General features: G+C 42.5%; 2 protein-coding genes across 2 annotated transcripts; one reads left to right on the top strand and one right to left on the bottom strand.

The window, feature by feature from the left end:
- Positions 1–7,327: 7,327 nt before the first annotated feature.
- On the top strand, positions 7,328–8,778 carry LOC135704639 (cytochrome c oxidase assembly protein COX18, mitochondrial). The gene is made up of 4 exons (XM_065226119.1): positions 7,328–7,913; positions 7,973–8,248; positions 8,328–8,438; positions 8,507–8,778. Exons 1-4 carry the CDS (start codon positions 7,506–7,508, stop codon positions 8,702–8,704), a joined length of 993 nt encoding a protein of 330 aa, XP_065082191.1. The 5' UTR covers positions 7,328–7,505; the 3' UTR covers positions 8,705–8,778.
- On the bottom strand, positions 8,734–13,857 carry teq (Tequila). Its single transcript, XM_065226078.1, has 5 exons — positions 13,693–13,857; positions 10,516–12,699; positions 9,551–10,442; positions 9,094–9,270; positions 8,734–9,019 (listed from the first exon to the last, which is right to left on the bottom strand). Exons 1-5 carry the CDS (start codon positions 13,783–13,785, stop codon positions 8,877–8,879), a joined length of 3,489 nt encoding a protein of 1,162 aa, XP_065082150.1. The 5' UTR covers positions 13,786–13,857; the 3' UTR covers positions 8,734–8,876.
- Between the last annotated feature and the right edge of the window lie 2,414 nt (positions 13,858–16,271).

Here is a 16,271-nt window from a genome sequence, read left to right as displayed (position 1 = left end):
TATAATATTGATTTATAATCAGATGGATCTCACCAAATTCTGCCTCCGAAAAAGCCCCGGTTTGTTCACTCGCGTTAATCGAAAAAAAAAATCTTCCGCGAACCGAACACAAAATTTTGAATCACATGCGTTTTTCATTTGCACCGAATTTTTGTCTAACACCTCATTCGCGTGCATTCTCCGGAAGACCCCTCTTATATCCTGAAAATATTTTTTTTTCCTTCACGAAACGAAAATCAATAAGGTATTTTATTCATGTGTTTCACTTATACATTTTTGCCAAAACATCAGCCTTATACATTCCATAAAACAAACCTCATAGGTTCTATAAGAATGCATAAAAGATATGTGTGACCGCTAATACATTTCATTTGACACATGAGCTTCATTAACAACTTGCAAGGCGCCTGTTTATTAGTTGACTTATACATTTTATTAATAATCGGCAATAGAAATTTGCCAAAAGGTATAAGGAGATTTCTATCCGTGCAGAGATGTGCCTCAGAACATCCCGGAGGCGCCGACTGTGATTGAACCCAGGCTTGCTGGGGTGTGAGGTAATCACGCTTACCACTACACCAGTGGCGCTCGCTGTGAAAATAATTGTTTTCTTTATCTTTTCTTACAAAAACGATCCATTATTTATTACTTTAGGTCCTTCATAAATCTTCATGAGAACAGCATATGTTTACCCATTGTTTACATTTTACCCCAACGGTTGTGTGTCAGCAGGAGCGTGATTCTGTGACACCCATTATTGTTCACTGCAAAAAGGCTATTTATAATTTATAGGATGGTATTTGACACCCTAGATTTAAACACTCTTTTCCATATACCTACTCATTATTTTTGAAGCTGTGCCAAAGGTAAAATAAAGTTACCCCTTCTAATTTGGTAAATGTGCACTTTTTAATAGCATCATGTAGAGTAAATGATGGCTTCGGCAAACCCAATTGTAATTGTAATTTATTTAATTTACGATACCCTGTTGGTTGTACCACAGACAAACAGACGTAACTCTTTGAAAAACTTGTTCTTGAAAACATAGTATCTCAAAACATATAACCTCAGTAACGACATCTCTCTGGCTTCTCGCGGAAAACAAGCTTGCTCGCTAACTCGTAAACAAGATTGCATAAAAGTTCTATAGAATGTATAGAAACGTCAAAGTGATCTGATGCCAGCGCTGCGGCGAGTAGTTTGCGGAACTGATAATATTCAAATCAACCGTTAAATGCATGAACGAAGATACACAATGAAGAGTTACGTCTGTTTGTCTGTGGTTGTACCCTTTGTCAATGTCATGTAAACGCTAATTTCGTTGTATTTTTTTCCATCATAACACTTTGCTGAACGTATTTAAACGATTGATTAGTCTTTCAGCTTCAATCTGATTACATTTTTACCAGTGAGCAAACCTGTTACGCCAGGTTTTTCTTCAAATGAAACATACGCACTACAAAATATGACTGATTTCGAGTTGCCGATAATAGAACAACAATCAATATGAAACTAACGATTTTAAATTGGCTCACTACTTGACTAGCCTATTGGTCCCAAGCAAACGATTAACGTACCCCATTCTAGTCAAGATTCTAGTACTACACAATGTTTGTTTTGATTCGCTATGAAAGTTTGACAGATAAAATGAGGGGTTAGTGGACTTTCCTACACAGAAAAACAAAACTACCCACCGCTTGGGTTTTTTAAACTTAAATTTGAGTTATTTGACCTCTGTCCGTTTCATTTCCTCTCGCTATTGTTGTCTAAAATAGAACGAAAGATTCGACTCAACCGTCTAGTTCCGTACGAGAAGCCAAAATTGAGTAATATGCGATATACCCAAATTTGAGTTAATTGAACTTAATTTTGGGTAGAAAAAATTGAAAATAACTTAGCGATGGGTAATTTTTTTGCCGTGCTTAAATGCAAACTACTTTGAGCCGCTTTACCCAAATTTGGCTTATCGTACGGAACATGGGAGATGAGTGAAAAGAACTTAATTTTGGGTTGTTTTGAATTTCTGTGTATGTTTCGAGTAGAAATACTAGAAGGAGAGATGAGCGAAGAGAATGTTTTGAGCCAAATGAACTGTCAAAATCTGAGCCAAACGACCATTCCGATTAGATTTTTTCCGAGGATTTCTTATTCTTACTACACAGAAATTCAAAACAACCCAAAATTAAGTTCTTTTCACTCATCTCCCATGTTCCGTACGATAAGCCAAATTTGGGTAAACCGGCTCAAAGTAGTTTGCATTTAAGGACGGCAAAAAAAATTACCCATCGCTAAGTTATTTTCAATTTTTTCTACCCAAAATTAAGTTCAATTAACTCAAATTTGGGTATATCGCATATTACTCAATTTTGGCTTCTTGTACGGAACTAGACGGTTGAGTCGAATCTTTCGTTCTATTTTTGACAACAATAGCAAGAGGAAATGAAACGGGCAGAGGTCAAATAACTCAAATTTGAGTTTAAAAAACCCAAGCGGTGGGTAGTTTTGTTTTTCTGTGTAGATTACATTTGAGAGTATTGCAATCGAACAGAAATTCAATCACCTTCATGTTTCGTGTGCTTCTCAAATTTATCTAGTTTTTGGAATCAAAAGCAATATTCTAACTCTATTGATTAATTGAAATGTGGAAAATATTGCGATGCAATCAATTATTAATTTGCACGTAAATCGAATCAAAAGTAAAAGTCATGTGAAATGCTAAGTTTTAGCAAGGGTTGCAAGATAAATTTAAATACAAATCCCTGCTGCCGAATTGTATTTTGTTTTCTCCACCCATCTCTCCCTCTGAGTATTTCTGTTGGTAGTACCTCTATGGTTCTAATGAAAAGGTTGCCGAAGAAAAAGAGATCGTCAAGTCGACGATGACAGGAGCACATATCGTGGTAGGGGTAAACAATAGTTGCAATTTCCAAACCTACGACTGGATGCCTTCCTTCAAATAACAACTGAAGTGCGGTAAAAAATCGGTAGAACTGTTTCAAACACACATTTGGTACTTGAGCGGGTCGGTTTTCATCTCTTTTTGCCAGTGGTGGCGGGGGGGACACCCCCCGCCATTTTCATCTGTTCCTTGGAGAGGGAAAGGGAGGAGTCAAAATCCGAACATCAAGCTCAAGGTGACTACATATAGGTGTTCTAATGTGTCAAATTCATGATTCAGCCATGTTGGATTTTTGTATGGGACAGCGACCGAGTTTGTTTACAATTTGCTCTAAAACCACCTTGAACTTCGTCAGGATTTCCCCCGGAAGATTTTTCCGACAATTTCTGGAAGTTTCTTCCAACTTCCTCTTTAAGATTTTGACCAGCTTCTTCGGATGAATTCTTATGATTTCTCTGGGAGGTTTCGTCTGACTTTGCACGGAATTTTCTTCCAACATCTCGTGGAAGTTTTATAAAACTTGCCCTGGAAGAATCTTCCACCTTCTCCCGCAAATTTCTACCATTGTTCAACGGAAGTTTCATCATCTTTTCATACCAACAGCAACAGATTACAATCAGAAGTCCTACCACTGGAAGTGGAAACTATTTCCCATTTCATCCGGACTTTTCTGAATTATTCTGAAAGTTTCATCCAGCTGCCTAAATTTGCATGGAAGTCTCTTCTAACTTCGCCCGGGAATTTCTCACAGATTGTGTCAGAAGCGTCTACCGGTTTCGTTTAGAATATTCTTCGCCAGGAAGCTTTCCTGACTTCGCACTAAAGATTCTCCGAACTTTCTCCGGAAATTTCTATCAATTTTCCACAAAAGTTGTGTGGTCATTTTTAATATAAAATATGTTTAACGCAAGGGGTAGGTCACTCCGCACACCAATCTTGAGTCATCTTTTTTGTCAGTGTGCCGCAAGTATGCCGATTGTGCCAGTCATAGAGCAAGCTGCAATTGTTTGTAAAATACCCATCCCGGCAACCCGGTATTTCTGACACCTTGAATGTTTTGGTTTGAAATCACGAGGATAAATCGGTTTGAGGATGACGCGGGAAGTGGCGAGTGTGCGAAATTTTGGTGTTTTGTGATCCATAGGGTAATTAAAGTCCTGAATTTTAGTGTTTTATAATGTCCTCAAAGGCAGACCAGAAACCTAGCCTTTCGGTCGAAAGAGTTGGAACCGGTGGGGAGCATTGTTGGAGACCGACTATAGAGGGTGATCAATAGATTTCTTTAGTTTGTTTTGTGTGAGTTGCAGCATTATTTGAATTAAGGGTACTAATGAAGTTTGATTAACTGCCTCTTCCTCTTGAGTCCACTCTAAAACCTACATTTCATGTTTAGATCTATAAGTGAACTGCTGGTCTGAGTTCCTCTAGTATTAGAAGATGTCCCTGAACATACAGTCAAACAACACGTAATGTTCTGAACAACTTCAACGACAGTTGTCCAGCAGTGCTCCCATTTTATTTACAACAATTTCATGCCTATGAGATTGTGCCGAAGGTATGATGAAAATGTGCCGATGGATGTGCCCAAGCTGTGCCGAATATAATTTCGGCACAATGTGCTGAGTGACTTACCCCTTGGTTTAACGTGATTTTCGTACGCAAAAAAAACTGCCTCTCGGGAAGTCCAACTAGTTTTCTGGTAATAGGGAAATGATAATTCTGGTAAGTTGCCCGGGCTGGAAACACTAGGTGGTGTGATAATGTTTTCAGGAGATTAATTTAGCTCATGAAAATTAATACTCAATCTCACAAAATTGGTAAAAGAGGTTTCATATTTTGTTGCACTACATGCCTGAAATGAGGAAACTCATCATTAATAATTATTATTAATAATTACGGTCTATCGTGATAAGCAACATTTTATTTACCAGCATTCATTAAGGAAGAGGGATTTAATTCTCTGAGAATATTTAGCTGGAAAATGTCAGAGTTAGGGTGAACTCTTTCCAGAAGCGTTCGTTGTTTGTACTCCTGGAAAAAGACATCAATAGACACGAGTTGAAAAAGGTTGAACAAGAACAGGTTGAATTTTCATCGTCTGGTGTTGTTGTGTTGATCAATATTTAGCACAGAAGGAGCATTGTTGAATGCGGTTCTCATCCCAGGTCAAAATAGGTTAATTCTGGCCAACTTCATAGTTGATTCTATTCCGAAACTTGTATGAAGTTTGTCAATGAGCGATCGTCGAAGGGATGTAGGAACCACCACATACCATTTTTTCATACTGGGACTGTCCAGAATATACCTTTGGATTTACTGGATTATTTGGAATCCCCCTGGACAGTCATGAATCCCCCTCAATATTGAGTAAAAGTCTTCCTGTGATTGTCCGGAAACCTCCCTAGGATAGTTCATATTCCTTCTTTGGATTTTCCGAAGTTACCTTTGATATTTTTGGGAAACCGACCTGGGATTGTCTGAAATTCTCCCTAGGCTTGTTCGGAATCTCTACTGAGACTGTCATAAATCCCCTTTGCAATTGACTGGAACCCTCCTAGAGATTGTACAAAATCCCCATGTAATAGAACGTCATCGGCATGGCAGTAAAGCAAGACAGCTCTGACTGTTCCGTACGGTCACCATAAAAATCTTCCATCGATTTTGAGGGGGCAGCTTGTAGTTCCTTTCATACACGTGCAATTGCCCTTTCATTGTTGAAAGATCTTCCCAGCAAAGCATTGCAAGCGCACCGTTTAAAATGTTGTTGCTTTGCTTTGCTTGACAGTATCGGTTACTTACCTTACCAATCAGGCTAAGGTCTTGTTGTCCTCTGCTGTCCGAAGAAGTCGTCACCACTCTACTCGATCCATGGCCACAGTTCGCCAGCCTCGTAGTCGATCCACCTTGCCCGCTGCGCGCCTCTTCTTCTTGTTCCTGTTGGGTCGCTTTCTAGAACCATTTTCACTGGGTCGTCGTGCGGCATTCAGTATCGGTTGCTATGTGTATGTTATGTTGAGCAACGCGAGTTACTCAGAGTTACTCAAAATTAACTCCGATTTTACTCATGATCAAAAGCTGTCTTGCCCCAAGTGTAGGTAGGTATATTCTTAGGCTTATTTCTTTTTGGTCCGGAATTTTAAAAACTTCATTTTCGAAACGGGTAAATGCTTCCTTAGTAATGCCATAGAAGCTAGTCAAGTAGTGAGCCAATTTAAAATCGTTAGTTTCGTATTGATTGTTGGTAATGCTTCCAAGTAAGTAAGTAAATACCATTTACCATGACCGGGTGCGTTGGGATGGAGTCAGGTGGCCGTGATCGAAGTACTCAACCTACACACCTAAAAATTTTCGCCGAGATTCCTAGACTAACATTTGAAAAGGGCATAATTCCAAAATGACCATATCGATAAAATCGCTTCCGAATTTTGATGACCTAAAAGTTAATCCTATTTCACAGCTTTCCATTTTCTGGATGATTGTATAAGCTTGACAAAACAAAAAAAAAGTTTTCTTTGTCGTGAAATTGGGCGTGGGCGTACTTTGGTTCACGTGTAAAGGGCCTTAGAAAGCTTGTTTACAAATGCTTTTGTGCCGTTATCAAATGTTATGCCTGATATTACACAACTGATGGATTGACCTGGTTGCAGCAGTTTCGATGTAATATTCAACAACTTTTTTTGCTGTGTACTGATGTTTTCTGCTCGATAGAACGGAAATGGACGATTACGACGAAGTAGCGCTCTACCCTACACCCTCGCGATTTTTTGTTTTTTGTTCCGCCTTGGTGCTTCGTTCGCAAATTTTGTTAGAGTGGAAATATGCCCGGAGATTTTTTGATCATAGCCATTACCGAGCATGGAAAGCTGGATAGTCATTTACAGATTTGTCCAGTTACCAGTTACAGTTTCCAGTAATTTTCTGTAAGTTACGGTTATTCAGCATTTATAAATGCTGAAAATTGGTAAAATATAAAATAGCATATTAGACAATGAATTTAGCAAAATAAGTACCGAAATTTTTTTAAGAAATTTGGTGTGCAGATTAGCGGGGATTCACGGCAATGCTTCTTGAATTCGACGATATGGCAGCACTGCCGATTCCTTATAAGGGAACGTCGGAAAACGAAACGAATGAAAGTACCAAAACAAAGAAATGCACAAAAAAATAAAGTTCATAGAAGTCATCCTCTGCTGGTAGCTGAATCATATTATTTTTTTTCTTATCAGTAAGTAATAGCTTTTTTATGTGGAATAAATTCCAACCATTCCCATCTTTTACCTCGTATAAACCTGCTCATCACTCTACAGTCGCGCACGCAGTGAACCTTGTTAAAAATGATACAGTTTGTGATCTTGGTATCCCTCTGCCTGTTGGTGCTGAGCGTGGACGGAGCGGACGCCTCCGGCATGGGCTTTGCTGATACGGTAGCACTAATTCTTGGCCTCGCCATAGGTACCGTCGGGATACTGGCTTGTCTGGGACGCTACGCTCGTCGGCTGCGGGCCGAACAGTTCTAATCCGGAACGCCATCACCATAGGATTAAGGTTAATTTAGTTTGTAAGCAAAGTCATTGAAGCACCAAAAAAAAAGAAGCCGAATCACATAATGAATATCCTGCGGTTAACGATGAGGCCGGCGATCATGGGACGACAATTGCTCAGGCCAGATGGTTGGAGTCAGTCGAAGCGATACCTTTCGATGGAGAGCTCGGTGACCGGTTTGTGGGTTTCGATCTCGAACAGCACTCCCGTGGCGTATTGTCAGCAAGCTTTGGTAGAGATACACGATTTCAGCGGACTGCCGTGGTGGGCTTCGATGGTCCTGTCGACCGTTCTGATGAGGACGGTTGTCACGCTACCGCTAGCTATTTATCAGAATAAGATTGTGGCCCGGTTGGAGAAGATATCGCTGGAAATGCCGGAGATTGTACAAGAACTCAAAAAGGAGACTGCAGTAGCCATGAAGAAATTCCATTGGAACGAGAAGGAGGCCCGAATTATGTATAATCATTCGGTAAGGCGTTTCATGTGTTCAATGCGCTTCAACATTCTTTAATTTATTTTTCATTTCAGTTGAAGAAACAATGGAACAACCTGGTCGTTCGCGAAAATTGTCATCCGGCGAAAACTATGATTCTCCTGTGGGGTCAGATTCCGCTGTGGATCATCATGTCGGTGTCGATTCGAAATCTGGTGCACATGCTGCCAGACCCAAGTTCGATCGATGCCCAAATCACCTTCACTGAGCTGACCCTTGGCGGATTCGGTTGGATACCGAACCTGACGGAGGTGGATCAATCGTTGATATTGCCAGTGGCGATGGGACTGATCAATTTGACGATCATTGAGGTAAGGTTCTTTTGAATGATAAATTATTTGGTATGGGATGAAATCAGGCACTGAAAGATGATCGGAATTCCATTGCTAGATACAAAATGCAGCTAGGACGCGTGAGCCGTCCAAGTTTCAGAAAGTGTTCACCAACTTATTCCGAGGCCTCAGTGTTCTTATGATACCGGTTGCCGCCACAGTTCCATCGGTAAGCAAATAACTGCTTTCGGTTGCCTGTAAACCCACAAGGTAATTCTTAATCCCGTCAATTTGTAGTGCCTCTGCTTATACTGGGTCACATCGAGTGCGTACGGATTAGGTCAGAATCTGATGCTGATGTCACCGCGCTTCAAACGACTGGTTGGAGTTCCCCTGGTACCCTCGGAAATTGCTCGGCCCTATCACCACATTAAAGCAACATTTTCCTCTAGATTCAATGGCCTATTGGCAAAGGTAGGTTTAGGTCCGAAATAAAAAAAAGCGTTGTGAAATTGAACTCATAGTTGTGTATAATAAAAAAAACATTATTTTTATTCATATAAAAATAGTAAAATTCAGTAGACCTTTTTTTCATTTCTCTATTGACTACTCCCTATAGATTTGAGTATTTTACTTTGGTCTGGTATTAAGGTACGTCAATGCCCGGCTACACACCGTACATGTGCAGCGATTGCTTCAACTTTTGTTCGATCCAATCCAGATAGTGGGCCACCTTCACGTAGACTCCGGGCTTGTTGGCATAGCCGCAGTGAAGACCCCAGGAAATGATTCCGTACAGTGTGTGACCACCTGGAAAACCCAAACACACGAAATTGTTAAATTCTCTGAAAATCTGGCTCACAAGGAAACAGGACAAATCTTACGTTCACTGTTGCACACCAACGGCCCACCGGAATCGCCTTCGCAAGCGTCAACACCGCCGTCCAGGGCACCGGCGCAGAACATTCCCTCGGTGATGTTGTTACCGTACACTTCCGGCTGGTTGCACGTGGCGTCCGAAAGCAGCGGAACCTTGGCGGCTCTCAGCTCCAAGGAGTGGACTGCAATTTCGAAAGGGGTTGGAGTTTAGTTTATGGAGGATTTTTATTTGTGATTCTTTCAGAAATTTTGGACTACCATCCGTCTCCATTATTAGAAGGTATGAGAAACTCTCTAAAAGGCGTTTTTTTTTGTCCGGAATGCGCGACAGTCAAGGCAAAGTACCTATAGCTTAAATATGTTATTAAATTACAATTAATGTTCCGGAAGGCTGTCCTGTGGTCGGTAACTATCCAAAATTCAGAAGTATAGGACAAACACACACATCTACCAGCAACTTACCAGACGAACCGGACTGCGTCGAACCCCATCCGGAAATCGTACAGTTCATGCCCTCTTGGTAGGGCTGGCCCTTCGACGGCAGACAAACCGGCTGGACAAATTCGCTGAATCTGATCGGCGTCTTCAACAGTATCACAGCAATGTCGTTGTTCATGTGATGTCCCACTCGGAAGTTCTCATGGATGTAGTAATCCTCGATGAAGATATCGATCTCCGCCTGCTCCAGCGCATCCGTATTGTAGTCACCGATACGAATCATGTACGCTCCCTTCGGATAACCGATCAAGCAGTGAGCTGCCGTCAAGATGTGGTGCTTGGAAATCAACACTGCTCCACACCAATGTACGGACTTGCCTTGCTTCTTAGCCCTCAAGGCAGCTTGCCACGGATGGTGGCCATACACGGTTTCTCCACCGTGAACCACCCGAGAACCGTACGATGGTTTCACAAGGCTTGGATCGATCTTCAACTGTCCGCAGCTATCCGGGTAGATTTTGCTGGACTTTTCAACGAAGTCAAACTTGAACGATTTACCAGATGCCCGAAGTTGTGCCGAAGTTGGCCTAGGCGTTTGCGACAGTCCACACTTGATGCCCACATCCTCACCGTGTCCACAGTTGTGCTCACCCCAGTGCCAATGTATGCAATCGTCAATCGAGGACTCGTTACCGTTGCAGGCCACCTGATCAAGCCAAATTTGGCCCGTGCCCTGTTTGTACTTGTTCTTGCGCACTTCTGCCGTCCCGTTGTACCCAATTTGCCGGCAGACTACGCGTGCTTCATGAATTCCGAAATCGTCGTCACATATGGTGCCCCAGATTCCTCGGTACTTGACTTCAACACGACCTTCCTGCTTGGTTGGACCGTCCATCAATCTAATCTCCAGTGGAGCCTGCGAATAAACGTCAAAGTTAATAGCAATCGATCAATCGATCATCTCCTGCAGGTCATCCGCATCTACTTACATTGCAATGGGTGACACTCTCGTCCGAACCGTCCGCGCAGTCGTTAACATTATCGCACAGGAAACTCACCGGAACGCACTCGGCCGATGTGTCACAAAGCCAGTAGTCGTTCGGGCAAGTCATCACAGGAGTCTTACAAACCAAGCCCAGCACTTCCTCGGCATTACAGTCGTGCACACCCCACCCGGAAAAGTCGCATTCTCTCAAGGAGCTCTCATTGCCGTTACATCTGACCTCGTCCATGATGAATATCGGAGTTCCATCATTCTTCATCAAGGCGGAATTCGCCGGGTAGAACGAATTCGGCTTCAGCTCCAAGGCACCGGATTCGTAGCCCAGCTCCCGACAAAGCACATTTCCAGCTTCCAAACTGAAGTTATCGTCGCATACGTAGCCCCATTTGTTGAACACCTTCATTTCCACTCGTCCGTGGTGTTTGTTGGACAGCCGCACTTCGTAGCCAATGTGGCTACAGTTCCCTTCGTCAGCTCGAGTTCCACAGTCGTCCTTCCCGTTGCAAACCTTGGCCTGGTCGATACATCGGCCATTACCACAAAGGAACTTTCCCTCGCATGGATCAGCAGTCGTCGTGGGGCGTTGGGTGGTTGTGATGGTAGCCATCGGTCGCCACTGGGAAGAACCCTCGCCAAAACGGCTTCTGATAGCTGGAGGTGGTGTGGTACTCCGTGGTCGGACGGCAGGATAGAATCGTTGCTGTTGTTGGGGTACAAATGGTGCCGCGGCGTGCTGCCGGTTGAGGTTTGAATTGAAGTACGGGGGTTGGTAAGGTACCGGAGGTCTGTTGGTTGGCATTCCGTAGACGACAGATTGGTAACCACCCAGCTGGGAGTTGATTTCGTATGGTGATGCAATGTATGCGGAAGTCTTGGGGCTTTGATTGATTCCCAGGACGTTTAGGTCAGATGGTTGAGCGGGTGGAGTTGTGGTCGGGTCCATCTTAGAATGGAGACCGGTCATGTTCATGGCGACATCTTTGCTACCCATGTATGGTTTGAGGAGCATTTTTAAAGCTTCACTGAGCGGCAGTTCTGTAGTGCCAAATGACAGTTCTCGGGAATTGGGAGTGACCCCCGATTGGTAGTAGGTTGGATTGAATCTAGTGTTGGCTTGGTTCATCTTTGGGGTCGTAGTGGATGGTGTGGTGCTCGGAGGTGCTACGTAGACAGGCCGTATGTCACTAGCTGCCGGTCGCTGATAAATAGGTCTTGAAGCTTGGAGAGGAATGTTCGGGGCAGAATTTGTCAGTGGCTTTTCGTCAACCTGGAAACGTATGTCAATGTCGTATGTCACATTTTCAACGTCGATCTCCTCCGCATCCGGATTGGTTGGCTTGGTTGGGCCATGTTGAACTAGATTTTCATTCCTGTTACAGTCCACGTTGTGGATGTGATCGCACACGGATATCATTGGGTTGAAGGCCGTGCCTGGTCCACAGTCCTGAATCGCGGTAGCTCCGTTGTTACAGTTCAAGAACTTTCTGCAGTCAGTCGGATGGGCTCGTAGTCCTATAACGTCCGGTGGACATCGGATCTGTACTGCGCTCGAAGGTTGATAGGAATTATCGTCATAATCACCCTGTTCGTAGGCCGCCAACTGAGCGCTTTTCGGTTTCCTTAGCCTGGCCAAACTCCGGTAGTCGTCCATCGTGGAGGACGTGATGCAGTTTACCTTAGATGGTTGATCGCATTGTCTCGTGTCCGGGTTGAACAGCGTGCCCGGAGCACAGCTCTGTATATATCCGCGACCTTTCCAACAGTTTAAAAACTGTCTACAATCCATTATGTAGACAAACTGCCCCGATTGCAGAGGGGGGCACTGTAATCCGGAAAAGGTATCGCCGCCATCGGTTGGTTGCTTATTCCTAAGTTTTGGATTGCTGGCATCCAGGATAGCGTTTTCGTTGCCGTAACCGTAGTTTGGAGATTGAAGCTTTTCCGAACGATGCTGCTGAACGGGAGGTTCCGTTCGAGTGGGTGTTGAAGAGGCCGGTACATATACGGGTTGGTGACTGGACGCAGACGAGTGATAGTGCAGATTGTGGTCGCTTCGGGCGTAGTTTGGTTCATACGCACGAGATTTGTGAGTGTGCACCTTACTGTAGTCTCCGTGGACTTGGGGCATCATGTTTACATTTGGACCGGAGTTGGTTCGCGGGTCGTAAATCTAAAACCATGGACAGAAAGTTACAACGTGACTGGTAAGTCATACGATTTATATTTGTGGATGAATTGGAGAAGCTAGAATATTTTGTTTACATGCATGTAGATCATAAATCATAAATAGATCATAAATCTGCTTGAATATAGGTCTATAGGTACAAAATCGCATCGGGAAACCGTGGCCAAGGCGAGTGGACGAAACCTGAGGCAACATCTAGGAAATACAAGCTGTCGGCGTCAAAGACGCAGACAAATTCAGCGAAGCTACACGATTACAGATAAATTGGCCAGCTCCATGACCTGATGGAATCCTAAATTACAGGTTAAAAAAACCCGAAGTTTAAGCTTCTTGATTTTATTTTATTTTTAATAAAGTTTATTGCATAATGCACACTCTTTGTCCGTTTATATTTCGCATGCTTCATTCACACCTTCCTGGACTACAATCGATCAAGGATCGCCTACTCCAGAAGTAGGTCGAATCTTCATACGCATTTTGCCTCCAATCGCACTGCCTGAATGATAATGAGTTCAACTTGTGGTCCACATGTAGATCGCAATGTGCGCGTTCAATATAACGCTCGTTCAAGTGCCAGCCGTGCTATTGTAGTACATAAGAAAGAATCGAAGTTTGTAAACAAAGGACTAGGACGTGTAGTATCAAAACATTGATAATAGATCACTTCCTATAGGACTGCTCGTATGCTTGCTATCAGCCTGAACCGAAGCGGTCGCCTAGAAAGCACCATCATTAGAACCGTTTGTATATTCGCACAGCTTCACATTTTATCTGGTGAAAAAATTCCCAGAAATGCGATGATTCACTTCAACGACATGAACGTCATAAATGTTTTTTTTTTCTCTTTTCACTGCGCATCACTTGATCTCGTCCTTTATTTGTTTTTCCCCGACTGAATTCGAAACTGATAACGTCCGCTCACAGCTAGTACATTTTTGTACCTACATCGATTTAACATTGCACGAGCTCAAAACTTACGCCATACGTTTGTCGAACTACGACCAGCATCGCCAGCAGTGTCCAGGTAATCCTTAAATCCTGGAATGCCATTGCTATTCGTGTGGAACACATGCTTTCGCAAGTGAATCCTTTATCAAAAAAAATCTCAGCACAGAACACGCGCCCTTTACTTTTGAAGTGAATAGAAACGAAACGTCCACTCCGGTCGGATTCGCAAAACACATTGAATTGAGGACCGAATGAGTGGCTCCTATATGACACTCAATTGCCGCCATCATCTAGCAGCATAACGAGATCGTCTTCCTTCTGTTCGTTATCAGTTTCTTCCGACAGACCATCGCCATCGTCGTCGTCGTCGTCGTCATCCGCTTATCAATGCATGCCGCCCTGTGAGATGCTCCGAGAGTACGCAAGAATAGGGGAATTCTCCACGCTCAAATTCTAGGCATTGTCTAATCTAGGGGAACAAAGTACAAACTGCTTGTAAATGGATAATCACTAGTTTGGAATGTTCTTGGGGATATCCTAAATAGTGACGCACTATAAGATTATCAGGCGGACAAAAATCGAAAAATCAACTTGCACCGATTGGGGGTATACTTTGTGAAAACCGAAAATGGAACATGTAACACAATTATGAAAGGTTTTGAACGTTAATAACTCAGCTGCCTCTGGACCAATTTCAATAATTTTATCACCAATCGATCAAAAATATTCCTACGCATCTGTTAAAGTTAAGACTTTCAAATTTTTCAAAATGTCACTATTGAAAGTTTCAAGAAAGTACAACTGTTGCTATCATAATTAAAATTACCGATTGCCTTCGAAAAGCAATTTCCCTAACACAGATTTCAAATTGGAATTCGATCCGGTCTCACCAAACGATGTTTATTCAATCACCGTGTGGTGAGCGGTGGTGTTCTCCATTTCACAACGAAAGCCTGCATGCATGGAGCGAGCTGCAGCCCACATGACCATCCATAGAAGGAGGAAGAAGCCGCACAGCTATTGATCGGAATCAGTAGCTCTTCGTGAGTCGCTGTGGGCCATCTATGTCAACCGCGTCGTACTAAAGAGTATAAACAGAGAGAACCCCGCTCAAATTCCTATTCCTACACCAAACACAAGCTTCTGCTGCAGTTAACAAATAAGATTTATTATATAAGACCACTTAGTCCTACGTCACCATTGCGTTCAACCCCATAGGGCTGTTCCTTGAAGTTTTTTTTGTCGGTAGTAAACCCTTCAACTAAGAGAACCTCAGAACTTCACGCCTCTAGCAGTTGTAGTTACTGAGCTATCTCTATCTGGTGTCAAAGTAAAAAAAAATTACCGGAAAATCACGCTACCGTTCAATTACATTTTTAACTACTATTTCCAAAATAACTACCAGATTATTATGCATCTTAGGACGAGTCATAGGAAAGGTTGAGTGTTCACTCGGCTGTCGACAGAAACAGACCACTCTCGATGTGTGTCACGCGATCGTCTGTTTTCTCGGCAGCAACCATTGTGTGGTCCTCCTCATTGTTCTTCATCTGCGTTCTTTCGGTCGATGCGTCGTCGACTTTGGAAAGCAACCGTTTCGTGATGAGTGTGTGAGTTCTGACCACGTTTTGCGTCCATTGTTGCAATGGACGCGCTCTGACCCTCGTTGGCGTACAACAATTTGCCATACAATGAAACTACTGGAAGTGGCTCCAGTTCTGATGGAGGAGGCTTTTTGGATAGCGGAAGATAAAGTGTTTATTGTGTTGTACCTTTTGACTATAGTTTTAAGATGTATTGTATAGTGACCAAGAATCCTCGGCTCTGTAAAGTTAATTCGGTTGAGCCTTATCAAATAAATTAATAAACAAAAAAAAAATAGGAAAGGTTATCGAAAACGAGTCATATAAGTTATACGAAAATAAAAACAATAATTGTTTTTATTTTCGTATAGCTTATATGACTCGTCCTCGATAATTATTGTAAAATTTGATTTACCAAAAAAAATATTTTAAAATGTTTAAAACATCGAAATTTTAACGATGTTGGTCATACATTTTCGCATCTCGCATATTCATTATTCACATGATAATTTTAAGCTCTGGGTCAAGTTTGGAGTGTGCCCTAACAAGTACTGAAGGAATTACCTGCCCCAACTTGCCCCATTGAAAAATCGATCAATCAGGCTCAGGCGGACAACAATTGGTATCGATTGTTTAGCGACTTTTAGAATTTTATTTGGCTGGTACTATCAAAGTACTATGTTGTTGAAAAACATTTTTTCAATATGTCAGGACCAACTTTTGAAGAGATTCGGTATAGGAACAGTTGTATTAAAGCAAAGAGAATACACGTCTACACTGTTCACAAACATCATCCTCTGATCGAATGAAACCTCAGACCATTAAAAACAAAACACCGAAATCGCTTTTTCGAATGATACCTGCAACCCGATGACGGTTGCTTTGAAATCAGATGATTTTCCTCTAGAATACTGGATGAAAATTGTTATGAGAAGGGATAGGGCCTCAGTTGAAATGCGTAATGCTCTCTGCAGAATGACTGTCATACTAAATGGAAATTCATTTGGTATTGGTTCAGCCCCATAA

Source organism: Ochlerotatus camptorhynchus, unplaced genomic scaffold (assembly GCF_037179485.1).
Source record: "Ochlerotatus camptorhynchus isolate MF236.1 unplaced genomic scaffold, CSIRO-AGI_Acam_v1.1 ptg000244l, whole genome shotgun sequence".
In the NCBI taxonomy this organism is placed as follows: Eukaryota; Metazoa; Arthropoda; class Insecta; order Diptera; family Culicidae; genus Ochlerotatus; species Ochlerotatus camptorhynchus.
Note: the sequence above shows the minus strand (reverse complement) of the source record. Positions and strands in the feature narration are given on the sequence as shown.